Here is a 21272-nt window from a genome sequence, read left to right on the forward strand (position 1 = left end):
TGACAAAGAAATATTGATAACAAGACACTCAAAAAGAAGGCATAGTACATTGCTTTAAACACTGGTGTTATTCTCTCAGTGGCTTCATGTTTTTAGTAGGTTTTGGGCCTGGCAAGATCTGCGCTGTCTCTTAGGTGTAGTAAATAACCACATTGCACCAATTTCGAACTATACATGTACATATCAAATACATACACTTTTTTTTCATTAATGCAATTATCTAATCAACCAATCACATGGCATTTGCTTCAATGCATTTAGGGGTGTGGTCCTGGTCAAGACAATCTCCTGAACTCCAAACTGAATGTCAGAATGGGAAAGAAATGTGATTTAAGCAATTTTGAGCGTGGCATGGTTGTTGGTGCCAGACGGGCCGGTCTGAGTATTTCACAATCTGCTCAGTTACTGGGATTTTCACGCACAACCATTTCTGGGGTTTACAAAGAATGGTGTGAAAAGGGAAAAACATCCAGTATGCGGCAGTCCTGTGGGCGAAAATGCCTTGTTGATGCTAGAGGTCAGAAGAGTCAGAAGAGGCCGACTGATTCGAGCTGATAGAAGAACAACTTTGACTGAAATAACCACTTGTTACAACCGATGTATGCAGCAAAGCATTTGTGAAGCCACAACACGCACAACCTTGAGGCGGATGGGCTACAACAGCAGAAGACCCCACCGGGTACCACTCATCTCCACTACAAATAGGAAAAAGTGTTATATACTATTTCTGTCCAAAACTGGGACGGACTTTGCCCACATGTTCATGGAAAGTGATGCTCAAAAATGACTCTAAAATAACAGAGGATCAGGTGGGAACCGAACCACCAAACGCTGGTAAGAAATGCTCATAGAAGAATCCCCTTACCTACCCTAGAACAAGTGGTATAAACGGAAATATTTGTCACCTTTATGGATTACATCGGTGACACGAAATATGGCAGTTGCTGCCCTCCACAGTCCCTGTCAGTCAAATAGTTTTTTTTTTCAGATAATGTCTTGAGATGTTTCCTGTCACTTTTTCACCAACACTTTCAACAGGTTCACCTCATTTCAGAGTAGATTCTAATAAAAAAAAAAAAAACTATTTCTGTCAAATGCTGGGAGAGACTTTGCCCCCATGTTCATGGAAAGTGATTCTCAAGAATAACTCTGAAACGGCAGAGGATCAGGTTGGAACTGAACCACCAACCCTGGGAGGGAATGCTCATAGCAGAACCCCTTGACCTACCATAGAACAAGTGGTATAGGCTGAAATATTTGTCGCCTTTATGGATTACAACAGTGACACGAAATATGGCAGTTGCTGCCCTCCACATTCCATGTCCCTGTCAGTCAAATAGTTTTTTTTTCAGATAATGTCTTGAGATGTTTCCTGTCACTTTTTCACCAACACTTTCAACAGGTTCACCTCATTTCAGAGTAGATTCTAATAAAAAAAAAAAAAAAAACTATTTCTGTCAAATGCTGGGAGAGACTTTGCCCCCATGTTCATGGAAAGTGATTCTCAAGAATATCTCTGAAATGGCAGAGGATCAGGTCGGAACTGAACCACCAACCCTGGGAGGGAATGCTCATAGCAGAACCCCTTGACCTACCATAGAACAATGTGGTATAGGCTGAAATATTTGTCGCCTTTATGGATTACAACAGTGACACGAAATATGGCAGTTGCTGCCCTCCACATTCCATGTCCCTGTCAGTCAAATAGTTTTTTTTTTCAGATAATGTCTTGAGATGTTTCCTGTCACTTTTTCACCAACACTTTCAACAGGTTCACCTCATTTCAGAGTAGATTCTAATAAAAAAAAAAAAAAAAACTATTTCTGTCAAATGCTGGGAGAGACTTTGCCCCCATGTTCATGGAAAGTGATTCTCAAGAATATCTCTGAAATGGCAGAGGATCAGGTCGGAACTGAACCACCAACCCTGGGAGGGAATGCTCATAGCAGAACCCCTTGACCTACCACAGAACATGTGGTACAGGCTGAAATATTTGTCGCCTTTATGGATTACAACAGTGACACGAAATATGGCAGTTGCTGCCCTCCACATTCCATGTCCCTGTCAGTCAAATCGTTTTTTTTTTCAGATAATGTCTTGAGATGTTTCCTGTCACTTTTTCACCAACACTTTCAACAGGTTCACCTCATTTCAGAGTAGATTCTAATAAAAAAAAAAAAAAAAACTATTTCTGTCAGAAACTGGGACAGACTTTGCCCCCATGTTCATGGAAAGTGATTCTCAAGAATATCTCTGAAACGGCAGAGGATCAGGTCGGAACTGAACCACCAACCCTGGGAGGGAATGCTCATAGCAGAACCCCTTGACCTACCATAGAACATGTGGTATAGGCTGAAATATTTGTCGCCTTTATGGATTACAACAGTGACACGAAATATGGCTGTTGCTGCCCTCCACATTCCATGTCCCTGTCAGTCAAATAGTTTTTTTTTTCAGATAATGTCTTGAGATGTTTCCTGTCACTTTTTCACCAACACTTTCAACAGGTTCACCTCATTTCAGAGTAGATTCTAATAAAAAAAAAAAAAAAAACTATTTCTGTCAGAATACTGGGACAGACTTTGCCCCCATGTTCATGGAAAGTGATTCTCAAGAATATCTCTGAAATGGCAGAGGATCAGGTCGGAACTGAACCACCAACCCTGGGAGGGAATGCTCATAGCAGAACCCCTTGACCTACCATAGAACATGTGGTATAGGCTGAAATATTTGTCGCCTTTATGGATTACAACAGTGACACGAAATATGGGATGTTGCTGCCCTCCACATTCCATGTCCCTGTCAGTCAAATAGTTTTTTTTTTCAGATAATGTCTTGAGATGTTTCCTGTCACTTTTTCACCAACACTTTCAACAGGTTCACCTCATTTCAGAGTAGATTCTAATAAAAAAAAAAAAAAAAAACTATTTCTGTCAGAATGCTGGGAGAGACTTTGCCCCCATGTTCATGGAAAGTGATTCTCAAGAATATCTCTGAAATGGCAGAGGATCAGGTCGGAACTGAACCACCAACCCTGGGAGGGAATGCTCATAGCAGAACCCCTTGACCTACCATAGAACATGTGGTATAGGCTGAAATATTTGTCGCCTTTATGGATTACAACAGTGACACGAAATATGGCAGTTGCTGCCCTCCACATTCCATGTCCCTGTCAGTCAAATCGTTTTTTTTTTTCAGATAATGTCTTGAGATGTTTCCTGTCACTTTTTCACCAACACTTTCAACAGGTTCACCTCATTTCTGAGTAGATTGTAATAAAAATAAAAGTGAGTATTTCTGGATTCCATTAGAAATAATAATTTTAATTTCATTGTCAGCAATTTTCATCAATGAAAATACCAAAAAAACAGAGAATGTTTCCTCTACCAAGACGAAATCAAGGAAGCAGTTCTTTACTGTTCCATTTTTATATGTCAGAAATGACCTATCCAGTGTCTTTGCCTTTTGCTTTTAGAGCGGTTCTACCAGATCGGTTTTTCTAAATATTATTTATAATATAAAATATATATACCATTACAATGCTTGTTTTTTTTTCCTCATACACTTTTTGCAGTTATAATGATCATGTGGTAATTATTACCTGAACTTAGAGTCCGACTGCACTGTTACATTTTACACATACTGTTTACTTAGGTTCACAAACAATTCCCGACAAGGCTTTCTATATGAAAAATGTAATAAAGTAACTGCATTACCAATGATCAAAGAGAGGGAGCTCTCTTTTGTCTCTAATCATCTGTTGAAGCAGGCGTAGAACCTGTTTAACTCGTCGGTGAAGAAGACGTCACTGGCCTTGGGGGCAGGAATCTTTGACCGGTAGTCAGTAATGGCTTGAATGTCCTGCCACATGCGTTTAGGATCACAGTTGTTGTTGAAGTGCTCCTAAATCCGCAGTTTGTGGTCATGTTCAGCCATCTTGATGCCCCTTTTCAAGTTGGTCCTGGATGAGCTGTAAGCCTCCACATCGCCGAATCTGCAGGCATTGTCACATGCCTTCAGCAGTTGTCGGACCTCACTCTTCATCCACAGCTTCTGGTTGGAAGAGCAGCAGCAGATGTGTAGAGGAGGGAGAAAGCAGTGATGAAGAAAGAGGGGAGAGAGGAGATGAAAGACAGGAGTGAGAAGTTACTAAGATGAGAAGTAGAGACATTACAGAGTGGAATATAAACATGAACTTAAGGTTCTCACGAGAATCTTTACTGGTGAGCAGGTCCACTGAGACCTGACATATGTTATAGAAGTATTACATTTTTTACATAGCAAATTTACAAATTTAATAAAGAAAGTGCTGTATATTAGCCCGAAGATGACTGGTTAACCCACTGAGCCTGGTTCCTCTCTAGGTTTCCTAAATTTCGGCTCCCTTTAGGGAGTTTTTCCTAACCACTGTGCTTCAACACTGTTGTTGCTTGCTCCTTGCGGTTTCGGGCTGGGTGTTTTGCACTTTATAACAACTGCTGTTGTAAAAAAGGCATTATAAATACATAGTATGATGTACAATGTTCCTAGAGTTTCTGTCTGTTGTAGTATGATGTACAGTCTTACTAGAGTTTCTGTCTGTTTTAGTATGATGTACAGTAATACTACATGTTTTGTCAGTTGTAGTGTGATGCACAGTGATACTAGAGTTTCTGTAAGTTGTAGTGTGATGTTCAGTGATACTAGATTTTCTGTCAGTTGTAGTGTGATGTTCAGTGATACTAGAGTTTCTGTCAGTTGTATTGTGATGTTCAGTGATACTAGAGTTTCCGTCAGTTGTAGTGTGATGCTCAGTGATACTAGAGTTTCTGTCAGTTGTAGTGTGATTTTCATTGATACTAGAGTTTCTGTCAGTTGTAGTGTGATGTTCAGTGATACTAGAGTTTCTGTCAGTTGTAGTGTGATGTTCAGTGATACTAGAGTTTCTGTCAGTAGAGTGTGTTATTTTGTTGTTTTGATGTCTTCAATATTAGTCTACAATGTAAAAAGAAATACCCTTAACAGTAGTTGTGTCCAAACATTTGACAGGTACTTTACACATATATTTAAAAGAAAACACTTACCACCCAAATAAATTGCTTTATTTTGACTTTCAGGTGCACAGTACTTTTGCACAGTACTGTAGATAACAGATGTTCCATAATTAGAGAAACATACCTTTAAATGGGTTTTAGGGTCTTTGACGTATTGTATGTATTGTATGTGTATGAGGCTATCATGAGTCTTTTTCCTCTTAATACTCTCCCAATACTCCAGAGAACACTGGATGCATCAATATTGAACAACGACAGACCTGTATCAAATCTCCCTTTTATAGCTGTCACGTTTGTTGATTAGGAGACGGAGGCAGGTGCAGAAGGTTGAGGGTTGCCCCTTTTTATTTAACAAAAAATAAAGAGAACCAAACAGAGTGCCGGGCACTGCAGAAATACCCCAGAGTTCAGGGGTTCACAAGAGCACAAGAGCACAAGAGCACAAGAGCACAAGAGCACAAGAGCACAAGAGCACAAGAGCACAAGAGCACAAGAGCACAAGAGCACAAGAGCACAAGAGCACAAGAGCACAAGAGCACAAGAGCACAAGAGCACAAGAGCACAAGAGCACAAGAGCACAAGAGCACAAGAGCACAAGAGCACAAGAGCATGACGGGCATACACGCACAATGACCAACAATAACAGGGAGAAAATGGCTGAACTAAATACACTGAGAAACGAGGAGAACAGAAACAGGTGGGGGCTAAAACACAGGTGAAATGAATATACCGATTAACTAAAACAAGAACAGGAAAGACCATACAAGGGTAAGACAAGGACACATAGAAAACACGAAGTGGAATGGTCCCTTCAGGAAGGGACCGTTACAATAGCCAAGATCATTGAGAAAGAGTTTTGACCTGACTCCAGGTTTGCAAATCTAAAATAAAGCTTTACTTGTGAAAATACTTTACTGTCTTTGTGCTTTTCCCATTTAGTGGTTTCCATGACACTTTCTTAGACACATTTCAGTCAGGCTTTTACCACAGTACTGAACCGGCTCTGATAAAAGTTTTAAATGATATTCGGATAAAATAACTGTTCTGGTTCTATTAGATCTCAGTGCTTCATTTGACTCGGTAGATCATAGAACACTTCTGGACAAGCTGGAAAATTGTGTAGGACACTCCGGGAAAGTCCTTAATTTGTTCAGATCTTATTTAGATGGTCGGGGTTAATTGGTCACCATTGGCAATCATGAATCTGATAGGGTGGCTATGACCTGAAAAGTTCCCCAGGGATCAGTTCTCAGACCACTTCTGTTCAATCTCTATATGCTACCTCTGGGCCACATTCTTTCTTTTCATTCTTTCTTTCACTGAAGAAACCAACACACAAATTCATTACATTTCACAGTGGACACGAGTTCTGATGATTTCTGCTTTAAGAGGTTTCTAAGCTTGTCAACCATGGCAAAAAGAGTGTGGGTATTTTTGATATTCTTATTGATCATTCCAGATAAATGTTGCTGTATAGCCATGCGTAACTCATAGATCAAGCTACCAAGGCTTTATTTGTAAAACAGTGTGACGTGACTGACATCTCTGAATAGGATGGCTTGGATCATGAAGCTCAGTGTGTTTTTTTGGCTGTTCTGATCTGAACAATCCACACAGACCTGGACATCAAGACTGAAGAAGAGTCCTGTTACTTTTCCATTCCTAATGATGGAGGCTGCTGTTCGATCATCACATCCCCAGAAGGAGGGATCCGGAAGTGGAAAATATCCATCCCACTTGATAATTCCACACTGGCTGGAGAGACGAAGGATCTACTGAAACTGAAACAGGATCAGTTTATATCCAGACAGACTCACTCAATCAGACTCTGGAAACGACATGACGAAGTGTTGGAGAGACGGCAGGGTGATGGACCAGGAGAGGGTGATGGACCAGGAGAGGGTGATGGACCAGGAGAGGGTGATGGACCAGGAGAAGGTGATGGACCAGGAGAGGGTGATGGACCAGGAGAAGGTGATGGACCAGGAAAGGGTGATGGACCAGGAGAGGGTGATGGACCAGGAGAGGGTGATGGACCAGGAGAGGGTGATGGACCAGGAGAGTACTGATCTAGTTTGCAGTGGTCCAGGTAAGATGAAGCAAATGCATGCTAATCCAGGAGAGACAGAGAAGCTGCAGTGTGAGGGATGGTGACAATATGACGGTAAGATGGTTCCATAAAGGAAGAGACAAAATAGTACAGTTCCTCTCTTTTCAAGAGCTCCTTTCTTTTCATCAGCAACATTCCTTTGGACAACACCCTGCATTTTGATTATATGTGTGTGGTACTGGTGGGACAGCTTTGTGTTCACATACAGGTTTTTATTATTATACATTGGTCACAGGTGTTGTCTCTGTCAGTGGGAGAGGAGGCTGCACTGCCCTGCTTTAACCACGATGAACCCAATGGAACAGAGACATGTTGGAAACACAGGGCCTTTGGATTCATCAGATGGGACCCCAATCATCTCACTGGTGGAGGGAATCAGATGTATGTGTCAGATGGAAGAACATCAGGAAACTTCTCCCTGGTCATCCCATCACTGATGCTCAACCACTCAAGTTATTACGTGAGCAATGGAAAAACATACGCGAAAGGCTGTCAACCACTCAGCTGATTATGTCTGCTATTACGTGACACCAAAAGGGTATCATGACATAAAAGGCCATGAACTCCTGACGTGTCCCTAGTCTGATCCACTCACAGTGTTCTTCTCAGAGGGACAGGAGGTTGTAGCCCCCACCACCCTGACATGTCCTGACCTCAAGCCCCCCCCCCACCACCCTGACATGTCCTGACCTCAAGCCCCCCCCACACCACCCTGACATGTCCTGACCTCAAGCCCCCCCCACACCACCCTGACATGTCCTGACCTCAAGCCCCCCCCACACCACCCTGACATGTCCTGACCTCAAGCCCCCCCCACACCACCCTGACATGTCCTGACCTCAAGCCCCCCCCACACCACCCTGACATGTCCTGACCTCTAGTCCCCCCCACACCACCCTGACATGTCCTGACCTCTAGTCCCCCCCACCACCCTGACATGTCCTGACCTCAAGCCCCCCCCACACCACCCTGACATGTCCTGACCTCAAGCCCCCCCCACACCACCCTGACATGTCCTGACCTCAAGCCCCCCCCACACCACCCTGATATGTCCTGACCTCTAGTCCCCCCCACCACCCAGACATGTCCTGACCTCTAGTCCCCCCCACACCACCCAGACATGTCCTGACCTCAAGCCCCCCCCACACCACCCTGACATGTCCTGACCTCAAGCCCCCCCCACACCACCCTGACATGTCCTGACCTCAAGCCCCCCCCACACCACCCTGATATGTCCTGACCTCTAGTCCCCCCCACACCACCCTGACATGTCCTGACCTCTAGTCCCCCCCACCACCCAGACATGTCCTGACCTCAAGCCCCCCCCACACCACCCTGACATGTCCTGACCTCTAGTCCCCCCCACCACCCAGACATGTCCTGACCTCAAGCCCCCCCCACCACCCTGACATGTCCTGACCTCTAGTCCCCCCCACCACCCTGACATGTCCTGACCTCTAGTCCCCCCCACCACCCTGACATGTCCTGACCTCTAGTCCCCCCCACCACCCAGACATGTCCTGACATCTAGCCCCCCCCCCCCCCCCCCCCCCCCCAAATAACCAGATGTCCTGACCTCTAGCATCCGAGCACAGAGCGCAGAGTGGAGCACGTTCATAGACATTATTTGCTAGTGAATTAACTTCAGAGGATGTTCCCAGCGGGTACAATTTAATGCGTAAGTTCACAAATAAATCAGTGTTAACTCCTAAATGTGCAAGGACAAGATAGCAACAAAGAAAATGCTCTTCTCTATTGCAGTATTTTATAACCACTGGATGTTGCTTCTAAGCGACATGTGCCTGTTCAATTTGTGGCCACAAAGTTTAAAACAGACACCTGATTATCCATTGTTGGCATCATGTTTTAATGCGGTATGTTTACACCTCTGATCGCTGTGTTGACACCTCTGTCCTCTGGCTGTTCAAAGGAAGCCGGATCTTGTCATTGCCAGCCCCGCCCCCCCCAGCTGTGTGATGGCCAGTGTCCCAAATGGAACCCATTTCCCTGGGTTGTGTACTTCCTGTGGGATAAGGTGGCATTTGGGACAGAATGAAGAGAGTGGAAGTGTGGATGTAGAGATGACTGATGTGCGTGTGTCAGTCACTTTCTGTCTGCCTAGTGCCCCCCCACTGCTCATGGCTATAATTACAACTGAAACACGGTTGTAAAAAATATAAAATTATGTCAATTAGCTGAATTAGATGACACACTGCGTGACAGATTCAAGATTCTATGGTAACTGCCTGTCCCAGGAGATATCATCTCCATCCCACACGCTGTGTGATTTGGACCGGTGAGCTCGTCAGCATCCCTGAGGTGTAACAACTTCCTCATATGAAGTCTGTTGCGTGCAAGTTGCATATCAAATATAATTTCTCTCTTTTTTTGACAACACCGCACGGAGACAGAATGTCCGCAGTCCAAAATGAATGATGGAAGGACAGTAAAATGTTTCATAAACAGAGTAAACTGCTTGGTAGCTACAAAATGTTCCAGATGAGGTTTTTACACCATCAGCATCATGTTTTCAACTGTGGTATTTTATCACATCTGATTTGCTGTCACTCCAGCCCACCTTATTTATAGAGGAATCTGGATCTTATCATAGCCAGGGTCAGAAACAGTGTACATGCATTCATTATGTTGTGCACTAACTTTAAATCACCGTGAGGTGTATGTTTTTGGAGGCAGACGGTAAGATGCATGTGGATGTGCTGAAGGGAGAGTGTAGAATATGTCTGTTACGAGGCTGCTCCAAAAGGCTGGCCTACATGGAAGATGTGCAAAGAGAAATCCCTTACAAAAAAAAGCAGGAAACAAGAGCTGGCAGACACTTACCACCAAAGGATGTGCAGCTGTGATTGGTGTTTACGGTGGATCTCCCAAGGACTGACTTATTTATGTTAATCCAACTGCCACATTTATGCATATTTACTGCCGTTGAAAAGTTTGGGGTCACTTTGAAATGTGCATGATTTTTTAAAGATAAACACATTTTCTGTTCATTAACATAACATAAAATTGTTTAGAAATACACTGTTTAGGTTGTATATGACTTTCGCAACGGCTGATTTTCAGTCGGTCAGGAATTTAGGAAAAACCAATGTACTATGTTAGTGACCATGGTTAGCGTTAACCCTAAACCTAACCATGGACAGTAACATAGTACATAGGTACTTCCTACATTTCGTGTCAGTCAAAGTGGTCAGGTATTCTGTCTCTGACTGAAAATCAGCCCTAACCCTAACCTTGATATCAATAGTGGCAGCCATGGCAGATATGGTTCCAGAGCAAAGACCGGTTTTGTTCTGACTACAGTAATGTAACGAAGCTGCAATCTCTTGCCCAATATATGATCATATTACTGTTTTTCTCAATTGCTTTGGCAAAAATGTTTTAACAGTCTTAACATTCTCTTAACGGTAAGTGCAATCGTCACAACAGTTTCATGGGGCATCACAACTCCATTGCATGTCTGCAGAATGTAGTAACTCACCCAAAACATTTAATTCATGCTTCAAAACCTAGTTAATATGTAATTAAATTATTTCAGTAAACTTTCTTCCCCTCATTGTTTGAGACGTACTGGTCAAAATGTTTAGATTTTCTTTCACCATGGCGGTTATCCCTGGAAATGTTTGTTATACATAAATGTCAGTTTTGTTCTACCTTATCGCCTAGCTGAATGCTGGTGTGTTTCACACTGAGCTTTTTAAATGCAATTTACAACAGTGGTAAAAGCTGACTGGGAGAAGTTAAATGAGTCAAGATAAGTAAAAAGGCTACCCCTGGGATATCCAGCACACACTCCTCCTGTGTTTTTGTGTAATAATCATTAATTGTTTTAACTTTAATTTGTGAAGTGATGCATGCTGGATGTTTCTGCTAAAGCCCCCTACATAAAGGGGCCCGCACCCCATCTTTTCATACAACATAAAATAAATTCTATAGTGGCCCACAGATATAAATCAAAGGGCAAACTGATAGACAGCTGCAAAAGGTTTGTTTCAAAGCTGTATATAGATTACATACAGGAATCATATATATATATACACACAGTATACATACTGTACAGTATACGTACACAGTGATTTATCCAAAGATTACCCAGTTTTGTGTCTTTCCCTCACCAAAAATTTCAGAAATTTAATTTCATTCTAGAGTTTCATTTAATAAAAATGGGACTCCCTTTCTGGCAGACAATTTTTACGTCATTTTGTTCTCAACGAATTACAGTGTACAGTAAAGAGTTTGATCTTTAATATAATATTTTGTTTGCCAAGACCCGATGTGTGATTTCAGTGTTCCTGTAATTTTTTTAAGCAGTGTATATAGACTTTGCTGCAGGTTTGATTCTTCACGTATGTTATTTTATTGTTGGTAAGTACAACAAATGAAATTTTATTACCCTGACAAATGATAAATACATTTGTCTTTTAAATGATTTTCAACCACAATACAAAACCTGATGATATTTAATGCACAGCAGGATGTAGATCATTATTACATTGAAAGTAATTAATAAAGCATATAAAACGTCTTAACAAAACAACAAATAAGTGCAAGAGGTATCATTTCTAAGTCCAAATCCAAAAGCACCTGAGTATGTAGGTTACTTCCTCTCAAAACTGTAATCTCATTATATTTACCAGCACACCCCTGATATATGGTGACTGGTAGACTAGAATGATGAATGATAGGCTATTGATAGAGATGCATAATCATGATGTAAAATAGTATTGATTTGTAATGAATGATATATGGCATAGATGCTATTTCAGAAGGCAGCTTAGTCTGCTGCTGGTTGGCATGTGGCAGTAACCCTATCAAAGACCAGAGCCTGGTGATGGAGCAGTCTGACCTTTAGTACCCTCTCTGACAGATGTAGAAGGTGGAGATGTGACAAGGTGAAGTTTTCCAGCTTCTCTCTGGAGGATCCCTGCCCATTATTAAGCCACAGTCGTATTGTCCACTGGACTCTGACCAGTAACTATCAATAAGAGGAAGAGAGAGAATGGCTCAGTACTGTCCATACTAACACATAACAGTTCTGGATGACAGAAAGCGGTTTTTATTTCTGCTGTGGTAGAGAATAGAAGACACGGTATATCTGTTGAAGACCTATTGAAGGGTAACTCACGCATCGTCGTCCTGATCATCATCAACAGTCCCTCACCTTTGTCCCAGCACTGTGTTGTTCACCCAGACCCAGGTCCCTGTCCTTTGTCTCAGGCCAATCCAGTACAGCAGGTTCCCATTGTTCGTTAGAAAGGTCTGGAAGAATCATTTGGTGTTACCAATTGGTCCAAAAAAAATTGTTTTACCAAAACCCTTGGTCACCATTATAGAATTAGGCCACAAAGGTGTAGATTAGAATTAGAGTTGTGGCGGACCAACCTGGAGTCTTTGGTTGTCTATGACGACCAGATCTCCCTTTCTCTTTTGACACTCCTCCCTGCTCTCGTTCCATGTCATTCTGTTCCTGGAGAGGAAGTAGCAGTAGCTTTCAAAGTGCAGCCAGCCCTTTTCACATTTCTCGCAGTCTGAATGTGGATTTAAGGAGAGAAAGTACTTTTAATTAAACAATAATGTACAATTCAGTTCACACCTCAGGTTAGTCAAGTACATTTCAGTTGTGAGCATGGAATTATGTTGAGGATTTGTAGAGATCTAGAGCTTTGGATCCATCCACTGACAACTCACTTTGGCAGCATTACAACACCATTCATTAGGCTACATTAGACCAACACCATGAAGTAGTGGACCTACCACGATTCAGCTGTTCCCAGTAAAGTGCTTTACATTTCTTCAGGTTGCACACCTGAGTGGAGCGGGAACGCTCCACCTCCCCCTCATTCCTTTCACCAATCACATAGCCTCCCTCCACTTTGGCCTCGCCCCGCTTCACAGTCTCATTGCAGACTGGGGGCTGGGACTGTGCTACAAAATTAAGAATAGGTATAAGATAATTCTCACATCACAATGTTTATTATTTCTTATTTCATTATTTTGGCACACAGTTTCAAGGAGGCCGTGTAGAGCCAGATATTTTACCAGAGTAAAACCAGTACTGCCTGTTTCTAAAACAGGATTTTAGAATGTATTGCCATGACACTCACATTTGACACTGAGGATGATGACGACCACCAGTAGAGCCAGACAGAGGAAAGACAGCATTAAGCAAAGGGCCCGGTACACCCCAAATTTATTCCAGACCTTCGGATCTACACAGGGAAACACTAGTCTTAGACTGACATTTTATAAGTAATTGCTACAACCAACTGTTGAGTTCCTGCCTGCCTTGCCCACTTTGTTTCTTCAGTTCTACCGATAACTCTGTGTTTGCCTCGTCCGATAATTTGGCATGCCTTCCACTTACAATACGACAAAATGTGGTATAACATGTTGCCGTTTCTGACCCATGGCAGAGTGTGACCGAAGGCCAAAAGCACTGCCATCTCTGTGGTCTACAGAAACATCCCCTTTTCATAATTAATTCCTGAAACACAATGTTCAGTTTGTCCCATAATTCTGTTGTTGCCTCTCTGCGCACGCACGTGTGTGTCTGTGTGTGTGCGATAGAGAGATTATACATGTGTTTGACATAGAGTTGTAAATGGCCTGGAGACTGATTTTTAAACAACAGATTGGGCTCATGCTTGGACTTCTCCAATTGTTCTGGATGGGGGATAGTATTAGTTAGTCCAGAGTGGTTTAGGATGGGGGATAGTATTAGTTAGTCCAGAGTGGTTTAGGATGGGGGATAGTATTAGTTAGTCCAGGGTGGTTTAGGATGGGGGATAGTATTAGTTAGTCCTGGGGGTTTAGGATGGGGGATAGTATTAGTTAGTCCAGGGTGGTTTAGGGTGGGGGATAGTATTAGTTAGTCCAGGGGGGGTTAGCGATGGGGGGTTAGTAGTGTCTAAAAGCAGTATGTGGACTACAAGTCAATACAAACTGATAGATGGACCAGTGAGAAAGTTAAAATGGGGAATAATTTAGGCTCTCGCCACATCTATTGCAATGTCTTCTTGTCATTTGTGCTTGTATTTATGTTAGTAGGATAGTAGAAATCTGACAATTTAAACACAACATTTTGTGTTTACTCAGGTCCGCTTCCTCCTATATTACATTTTGAATGAGAATCTGAAACCATTCAGTGTGACAAATATGCAATAATGGAGGAAATCAGGAAGGGGGCAAATACTTTTTCACAACACTGTAACCAAACGTGTGTATGTATGAGAGAGAGAATCCCAAGCTGTCTGGACATTTAGCTACTTGCATTTGTGTGCTTGATAGAGATGGAGAATTCATGATCTTGTGTGTGCGTGTGTGTGTGCGTGTGTGTGTGCGTGCGATTGCATATGTGGGTGTGAATTCACACGCAGGAGTGAGTTGTAAACGCCCCAGAGAGCCATCTAGTCCTTGAAGTTATTTTAACAGGAGATTATTGTAAGGCTTTGGGATTGCCACGTGCAATCTCTTTCAGACTCTCCCTATCCCTCTTCCCTGTCTTTATGTTAACCCTGTGAATCCCGGGGCAGAGTATTGTCTACCCAAAAGCGGCACTGTCACACTTGCGGCAGAGGCCCAGTCAGCAGAAGATCCAGCATCAATATCTTCTGATGGACCGCTCAGTTTGGAGTAGACAGTTGATTCTGCTTCTTCCAAAGAGATGGAGACACAGAAACAGTTTTAGGATGGTAAAACAAGAACACGCAACCTGAAATTCAAGGCCAACCCAAGGCAATGTGATTCTAATGAAAATTTGGGAACTGGGAAAACTGTACTTTTATTGTAACATCGACCACTGTCTTTCTCTCTAACACACAAAATATTTCAGTCTCTCTCTATTCATACCATCTTTTCCTCTCTTTAAGTAAACCTTGCCTGTCCCGTCTCCAAATGCTGTTCACTCCTAGCAGAACCATTACACCCAGTAAAACTGCGAGGATGTCCCAATGTATACAGCAAATAAAGGTCATCTTGACTCTCTCACTCGCACACGATAGGTGTAAAAACCTGCCTCTGATAGAACCCTGTTTGCAAAAACGCTGGGACGCTGCATAAAATGCAAAGAAAAACCGAGCGCTATGGTGTGCAAATTATTTATCCCTCTATTTAATTGAAAATAGTACAAAGACAAGACATCAAATGTTGAAACTGAGAATAGTTTATGCCCACTTTGAATTTAATGCCAGCAACACTTTTTAATAAAGAAGTGACAGGGGCAACAAAAAGACAGTAAAAGTAGTGTAATGCTAAAAGAAAACCCTGGTGAAACATGTCAGTAACATGATTAGGTACAAAAAGAGCATCCCAGAGGGCATAAGCCTTTCAGAAGTAAAGATGGGGAGTAAGGGGAGGGGAAGATTTTAGGAGAGAATTTCTTGTAAATACAACCCTGTTTCCAATTTTCGCTGTGAAACTTTATTTTTTAATTGTTGCACTATTTGCCTGCGCAGTCTTTCACGGAGTGATGAACCCCTCCCCATCTTTATTCTTAAACAAAACTGGAATAATATTACCCACTGTATTTCAGGGGGGTTGGGAGAGGGCTAGTTATCTATTCCAGGGGGTTTAGAATGGGTTGCTTTGCAAGTGTCAGAAGCCTGCATGAGGAGACAGGCCAGTGCAAATTGCTAGATGGAGGTTGAGAAAGTTCCAGTGGGGAAAATCTCAGGCACAAATTTCAGACATTTTGTTTTTAACACGACCTTAAAACAATGACTGACGATGTCTTCTGGTAATTTATGCTTGTGTTTATGCTAGCAGTACAGTAAAAATCTTCCATTATGGCCCCTTTAAAGGGGAAATAAAATGTAGCACTCACATTTTCAAATATCATTTTATTTAGGAATAATTAATATAAATGTTGTCTAACAATAATAATAATAATCTTTGAGGTTTAGGGTGATTATCTATGAAGCCATTTGTGACTTCTTATTTAAAAAGGATTTATAAAGTAAAGTAAATGTGATCATTAATGTAATAAGAGAGTGTTGCAGTAATCTATACCTGGCAAGACTGTGGTGAGAAGCTGGCCAGGAGAAGTTTCAACAGAAATGTTCTCTGATGCACTCTTCTGTTTGGAGGAGACTGGTGATCCACGTTCTTCCACTGACAAAAATGCAGATAGACAAGTTACAGGGAAGGTTTTCAGGACAGAACAAAAGATTATGCAGCCTGAACAAAATGTATTTTAAGGTAGAAATTTAAATAATTTCAGATTGAAAAGGCAATGCTCAACTTTGGTGATGGTGTGCTCTTTTTGTACCTGAGGTCTCCAGTACTCTCTTACTTTCTTCCAGTTCAGAAATTCTGTCCATCTTTCCAGTAATTTCATGCAACTCCATGACTGTCTTGTTTTTGCTGTCTACTTCTCTAACTTTCGAGATGTCAGTGACAGAGAAAGGTTCTGGTTTTGCAAGTCAGTGTAGCAAGTCACATACAAAAGTATCTGTAGATAGAGCCACATAAATGAAAGTAATGCGTTTAAACACTGGATTAAGTGAGTCGTCATTTCATTAACCAATCATACTTCCTCCTTGATTTTGGCTCGCCAACTCATAAAACATTTCGCCATGCCACCTAATCACCATTACTGTTAATAATTGAAGTTCTTTTTGTGAAAGAAAACACTGTTGACCTTGAGTCCAAAGTTCAATAAAGGTTTTTTATTTTTACATGCACTTGGGAAAATCAACATACGGCCGCCTAGAAAGACCGCATTCTGAGTAATCAATCAATCTAGGTACAAAAGGCTTTGTTGTTTTCTCTTCACTGGCCACGCCCCCTATTTATATTACTGACTCATTGAACGCAGTACACCAGGAAATGTTTTGGTCTTTTTAGACTGACAACCTTGTTTAATGTCAAACAAAATTAAACAATTTGAAACAATAATAGTTGTTGCAAACATTCTGTAATTCATAGACAATGTAAAAGCATTTACTTCAGATTATAGAATATTTTTGTCTAATGAGAACTGAGTGTAATAAGATTCATACATTTAGACAGCGACATATTTTCTGACAATTTTCCATGACTGCTGATAAGTTACAGCTCACAGGACCACCTGTTCTCTTTCTGTTCTTTTCTAGATGACAACCCTAACTGCAAAGAATACTGGGTAATCGGCCAAAGTGGAAACCATGAGACTAGTAGTCATGCCCAATGTTATGGTAAATCCTGTATGTCTGTAACATCCATATCTAAGAATTATGATATTTGTAATGGAAAAATCATCAGGGACCAACTGATGTGTCTTTAAATGCAATGCATTCTGGGAAGTGTTACTCAAACTTGCAGTCAAGGTGCAAAATTACATCCTTAGTCTTATCTAGTGTTTTTTTTAATTTTTTACATACAGTATATAATTAATGCTTTGTATTCTGGCATGTGCTGCTCTTACTACCAACCATGACACATAATGGCCTCCCTAGTCTTTCCAAATTGGGGGATTGTTTTTTTTGTATATTTTAGGATGTTGCATCCAGGGCATTTTATCCAAACTTCCAACCATGACATCCCTAGTCTTTTCTAAGTGGCTGTTTCGAACTTTGTATATTCTAGTGCATTGCCTACTGGGATGTTTTACTCATTCTAGCAATCATTAGATTAATGTCTGAAACAAATTTCATTTAAAAACAAATACCTTCTATATATAAATTGTAACTGTAAACAGCATGTTCCTAATATAATAATATTTGACTAATGCATTACTAAACACATATTTACATTCCCTAATTTACACTCCATTGAGTAATTTTATATTCAATATTTAGCAATTACAGAGTTAATAATGTATAAAAAGTTAATTTCTGGCAATGTTATGACTTTCTTTTCATTATTTTAAGAGTTCTTATGAGAAGTGGTTTTAAAAACATCAAGACCACCACCTTTGGACATGGTATTACAATCAATCATGCAAAAAGTAGGGTTTAAAGTAATTTAAAATAATACTTTGAACTTTGAAAGAATTAAAGCCAAGGTTGCCAATATTCTGTTATACGTTTAATACAGATCTGTACAAGACACAGATCTTGCAACACTCCCTAGGAGGAACTAAAAAGCTAAATATTAAACTGAAATACACCCACACCTTTTTAAACATGTGCCAAAAACACTCACCCCCTGAAACACTGAGTCTCTCTTTAACCATCCATCTTTGCCCAACCACACATTCCTGAAGAATCAATGGTCTCCAGAATCTCTACCACTCATGTACACACACACGTTTTTAAACAACCCGTGGAGGCATTTTAAGCACTAACCCTTGCTTACTAAGGATGCACACACACACACACACACATCGCCGGAAAAAAATAAGAGACCACGGCATCTTTTTGTTTCCTTTCCAAAAAAGTTGAAACGTAACGTTTTGAGTGAGGAACAGAAGCGTTCAGTTTGCAGTGGTCTCTTCATTTTAACCCTTCTGTTCCTCACTCAAAACCTTCCTTTTCAACTTTTTTGGAAAGGAAAGAAAAAGGGGCAGTAGTCTCTTAATTTTTTCAGGAACTGTGAGTATGTGTATCTCACAAAAGTGAGTACACCCCTCAAATTTTTGTAAATATTTGATTATATCTTTTCATGTGACAACACTGAAGAAATGACACTTTGCTACAATGTAAAGTAGTGAGTGTACAGCTTGTATAACAGTGTACATTTGCTGTCCCCTCAAAATACTCAACACACAGCCATTAATGTCTAAACCGCTGGCAACATCAGTGAACACACCCCTAAGTGAAAATGTCCAAATTGGGCCCAAAGTGTCAATATGTTGTGTGGCCACCATCATTTACAACCTTAACAATGCCTACACTGTATGTTGATGTTATTTTATTGGACAAAAAAGTTGGTATCACTTAGAAATAAGTACATTTCTAAGTGACACCAAACCTTTGAATGGTAGTGCACCCTCACACACGTACATATTGGGTCACTTAGTAATGTCCATTACAGTGTCTAGTTTGAGAAAGACGCCTCACAGGTCCCGAAATGGCCACTTCATTAAAAAGAATTGGCGACTCTTACTGTTCAAAGGTTTTCTACAGTGAAGAGGCAACTCCGGGATAATGACCTCCGCCCAATCTTCCTCTGTCCAGTATCTGTGTTCTTTTGCCAAACATAATCTTTACTTTTTATTGGCCAGTCTGAGATATGGCTTTTTCTTTGCAACCCTGCCTCGAAGGCCAGCATCCTTGTGTAGCCTCTTCACTGTTGACTTTTTAATGAAGCTGCCAATTGAGGACCTGTGAGGTGTCTGTTTCTCAAACTGGACACTAATGTTTTTGTCCTCTTGATCAGTTTTGCACCAGAGCCTCTCACTTTCTATTCTGGTTAGAGCCAGTTTGCAAAGGACATTGAAGGGAGTAATACACTACATTGTACGAGATCTTCAGTTTCTTGGCAGTTTCTCGCATGGAACAACCTTCATTTCTCAGAACGAGAATAGACAGATGAGTTCCAGAAGAAAATTCTTTGTTTTTGAACCTTTAATCGAACACACATGCTGCTGCTATAGATGAAGGCCAGTTTTGTCAGCACAACTATTATGACACCATTTTACAAAAGAGCCCTACATATACACTATAACACAATAATATAAACAAATAACTAAATGAAAACAGTGGAAACGCAATGAAATTCATCCACATGCAGTTCATGTCCTTAATCAATACAAATGGCCTGAGGCACCAGAACATCTAATGTCAGAGATTTTACTAATTCTGTCGAGAACAAAGGGTTCTGCCTCCCTGAGAATAGGTGCTTCTAAATGTAATAAATTTACAAAATGTGTTTCGGCAGGACTGCTTTGTAAATAATAGATAAGGCAGCTTTGTTCTTACACAAAGATGCCCAATCCAACTTTGATGAGATAATGTTGAGTCCCATATCCATAGCCAGCAATAAACACAAGGAAACAATGGTAAAAATACGGTACAGAGACCAGTCAGTAAAGTTTGAAAGCAGAGTTTTATGGACATATGAGACAAAGGTGAACCTAGATCAAAGTATTGGGAAGGCAAAAGTGTGGAGATTATTTTTATTCTAAAAACGTCATAAAAACTCCCTCCCTCTGTGTGTTGTGTGTATGTGTGTGTGTGTTTCTCAAGGACAGATAGTCCAACAACAAAAATTAATGGCTACTGTTCACAATGCATTCGATTTTTTAATAATGATATACAGTGCTGCTTAAAAGTTTATATATCTTTGTGTTCACCATGACATCTTCATTGAAAATAATTTATTTTTTTAGTTAAGACTTAAGTTTTATACATACTAATTCCATATGTAGGTTTGGAGGAAATTGTGCATGTAGTTAGATGAAACTAAAAAGGATTTAATGCAGGTGGAAAAAAATTTACTCCAAGTTGCCTTGTTTGAATCAAGTGGTTAATTTATTATATTAACCAATTAACCAATCAAAGGAGGAATCTGTAGGAAATAGCTTGAGTTGGAGTGATAAATTGAGACAAGAAACCTGGTCAGTTTGGTGTTACCCATAGAGGGGAATGTAAAAAACACCATGCCGCTAGGAAAGGAGATCTCAGAGGACATCAGGGAGGTAATGAGAGCACATCAGCCTGGGGAAAGCTATACAAAAGATTTGAGCCCAACTGTGAGGCAAATCACTTACAAATGGAAAGCATTTAACTCGACAGCAACTCAGCCTAGATGTGGTTGCCCTCCCAAAATACCCACAAGAAAAACAATCAAATTGGATTAATGCCAAACCAAATACACCTGGAAATTTGCAGATCTTTTTAAGCTGTGTCTTAGGTTACTATGCTTTCACAATAAGAACACTGAATCAAAATGGCATTCATGGGTGGGTTGCTAGGAAGAAGCCTCTGCTGTCAAATGAAAGTGACAACTGGTGCACTGGAGAGGCAACAGCAAGATCACCCCTAAAAGGGAATGGTTTTGCAGGTGGTGGCCACAGACAATTGCTCTCTCCATATGCTTCCTGATTGATTCTTCTCTAGTTTTTTGTTTTGCTATTTTCCTTGTCACTACTGGTAGCGGTACCTGCAGCCCATTCAGATTGCACAGGTTGTCCAGGTCCTCCAGGATGGCACATCCATATGTGCCATCGCAAGAAGGTTTGTTATGTCTCC

The 21272-nt window shown here is 41.0% G+C and overlaps 1 protein-coding gene across 4 annotated transcripts; it reads right to left on the minus strand.

Moving 5' to 3' along the window:
* Positions 1-3392: 3392 nt before the first annotated feature.
* On the minus strand, positions 3393-16710 carry LOC105009676 (C-type lectin domain family 1 member B). Of its 4 annotated transcripts, XM_020050628.3 has the most exons (9): positions 16427-16710; positions 16168-16269; positions 14706-14813; positions 13266-13370; positions 12916-13086; positions 12544-12689; positions 12323-12420; positions 12008-12136; positions 3393-4050 (listed from the first exon to the last, which is right to left on the minus strand). In XM_020050628.3, the coding sequence occupies exons 1-8, from the start codon at positions 16503-16505 to the stop codon at positions 12010-12012; spliced, it is 936 nt and encodes a 311-aa protein (XP_019906187.1). In that variant the 5' UTR covers positions 16506-16710; the 3' UTR covers positions 3393-4050; positions 12008-12009. The 4 variants fall into 4 exon arrangements, with proteins under 4 accessions (XP_019906187.1, XP_010867409.1, XP_010867407.1 ...); XM_010869107.3 differs by lacking the exon at positions 3393-4050 and having other exon boundaries at positions 11606-12136; positions 14706-14810; XM_010869105.5 differs by lacking the exon at positions 3393-4050 and having other exon boundaries at positions 11606-12136; positions 16427-16708.
* Positions 16711-21272: the final 4562 nt, after the last annotated feature.

Source organism: Esox lucius, chromosome 11 (assembly GCF_011004845.1).
Source record: "Esox lucius isolate fEsoLuc1 chromosome 11, fEsoLuc1.pri, whole genome shotgun sequence".
In the NCBI taxonomy this organism is placed as follows: Eukaryota; Metazoa; Chordata; class Actinopteri; order Esociformes; family Esocidae; genus Esox; species Esox lucius.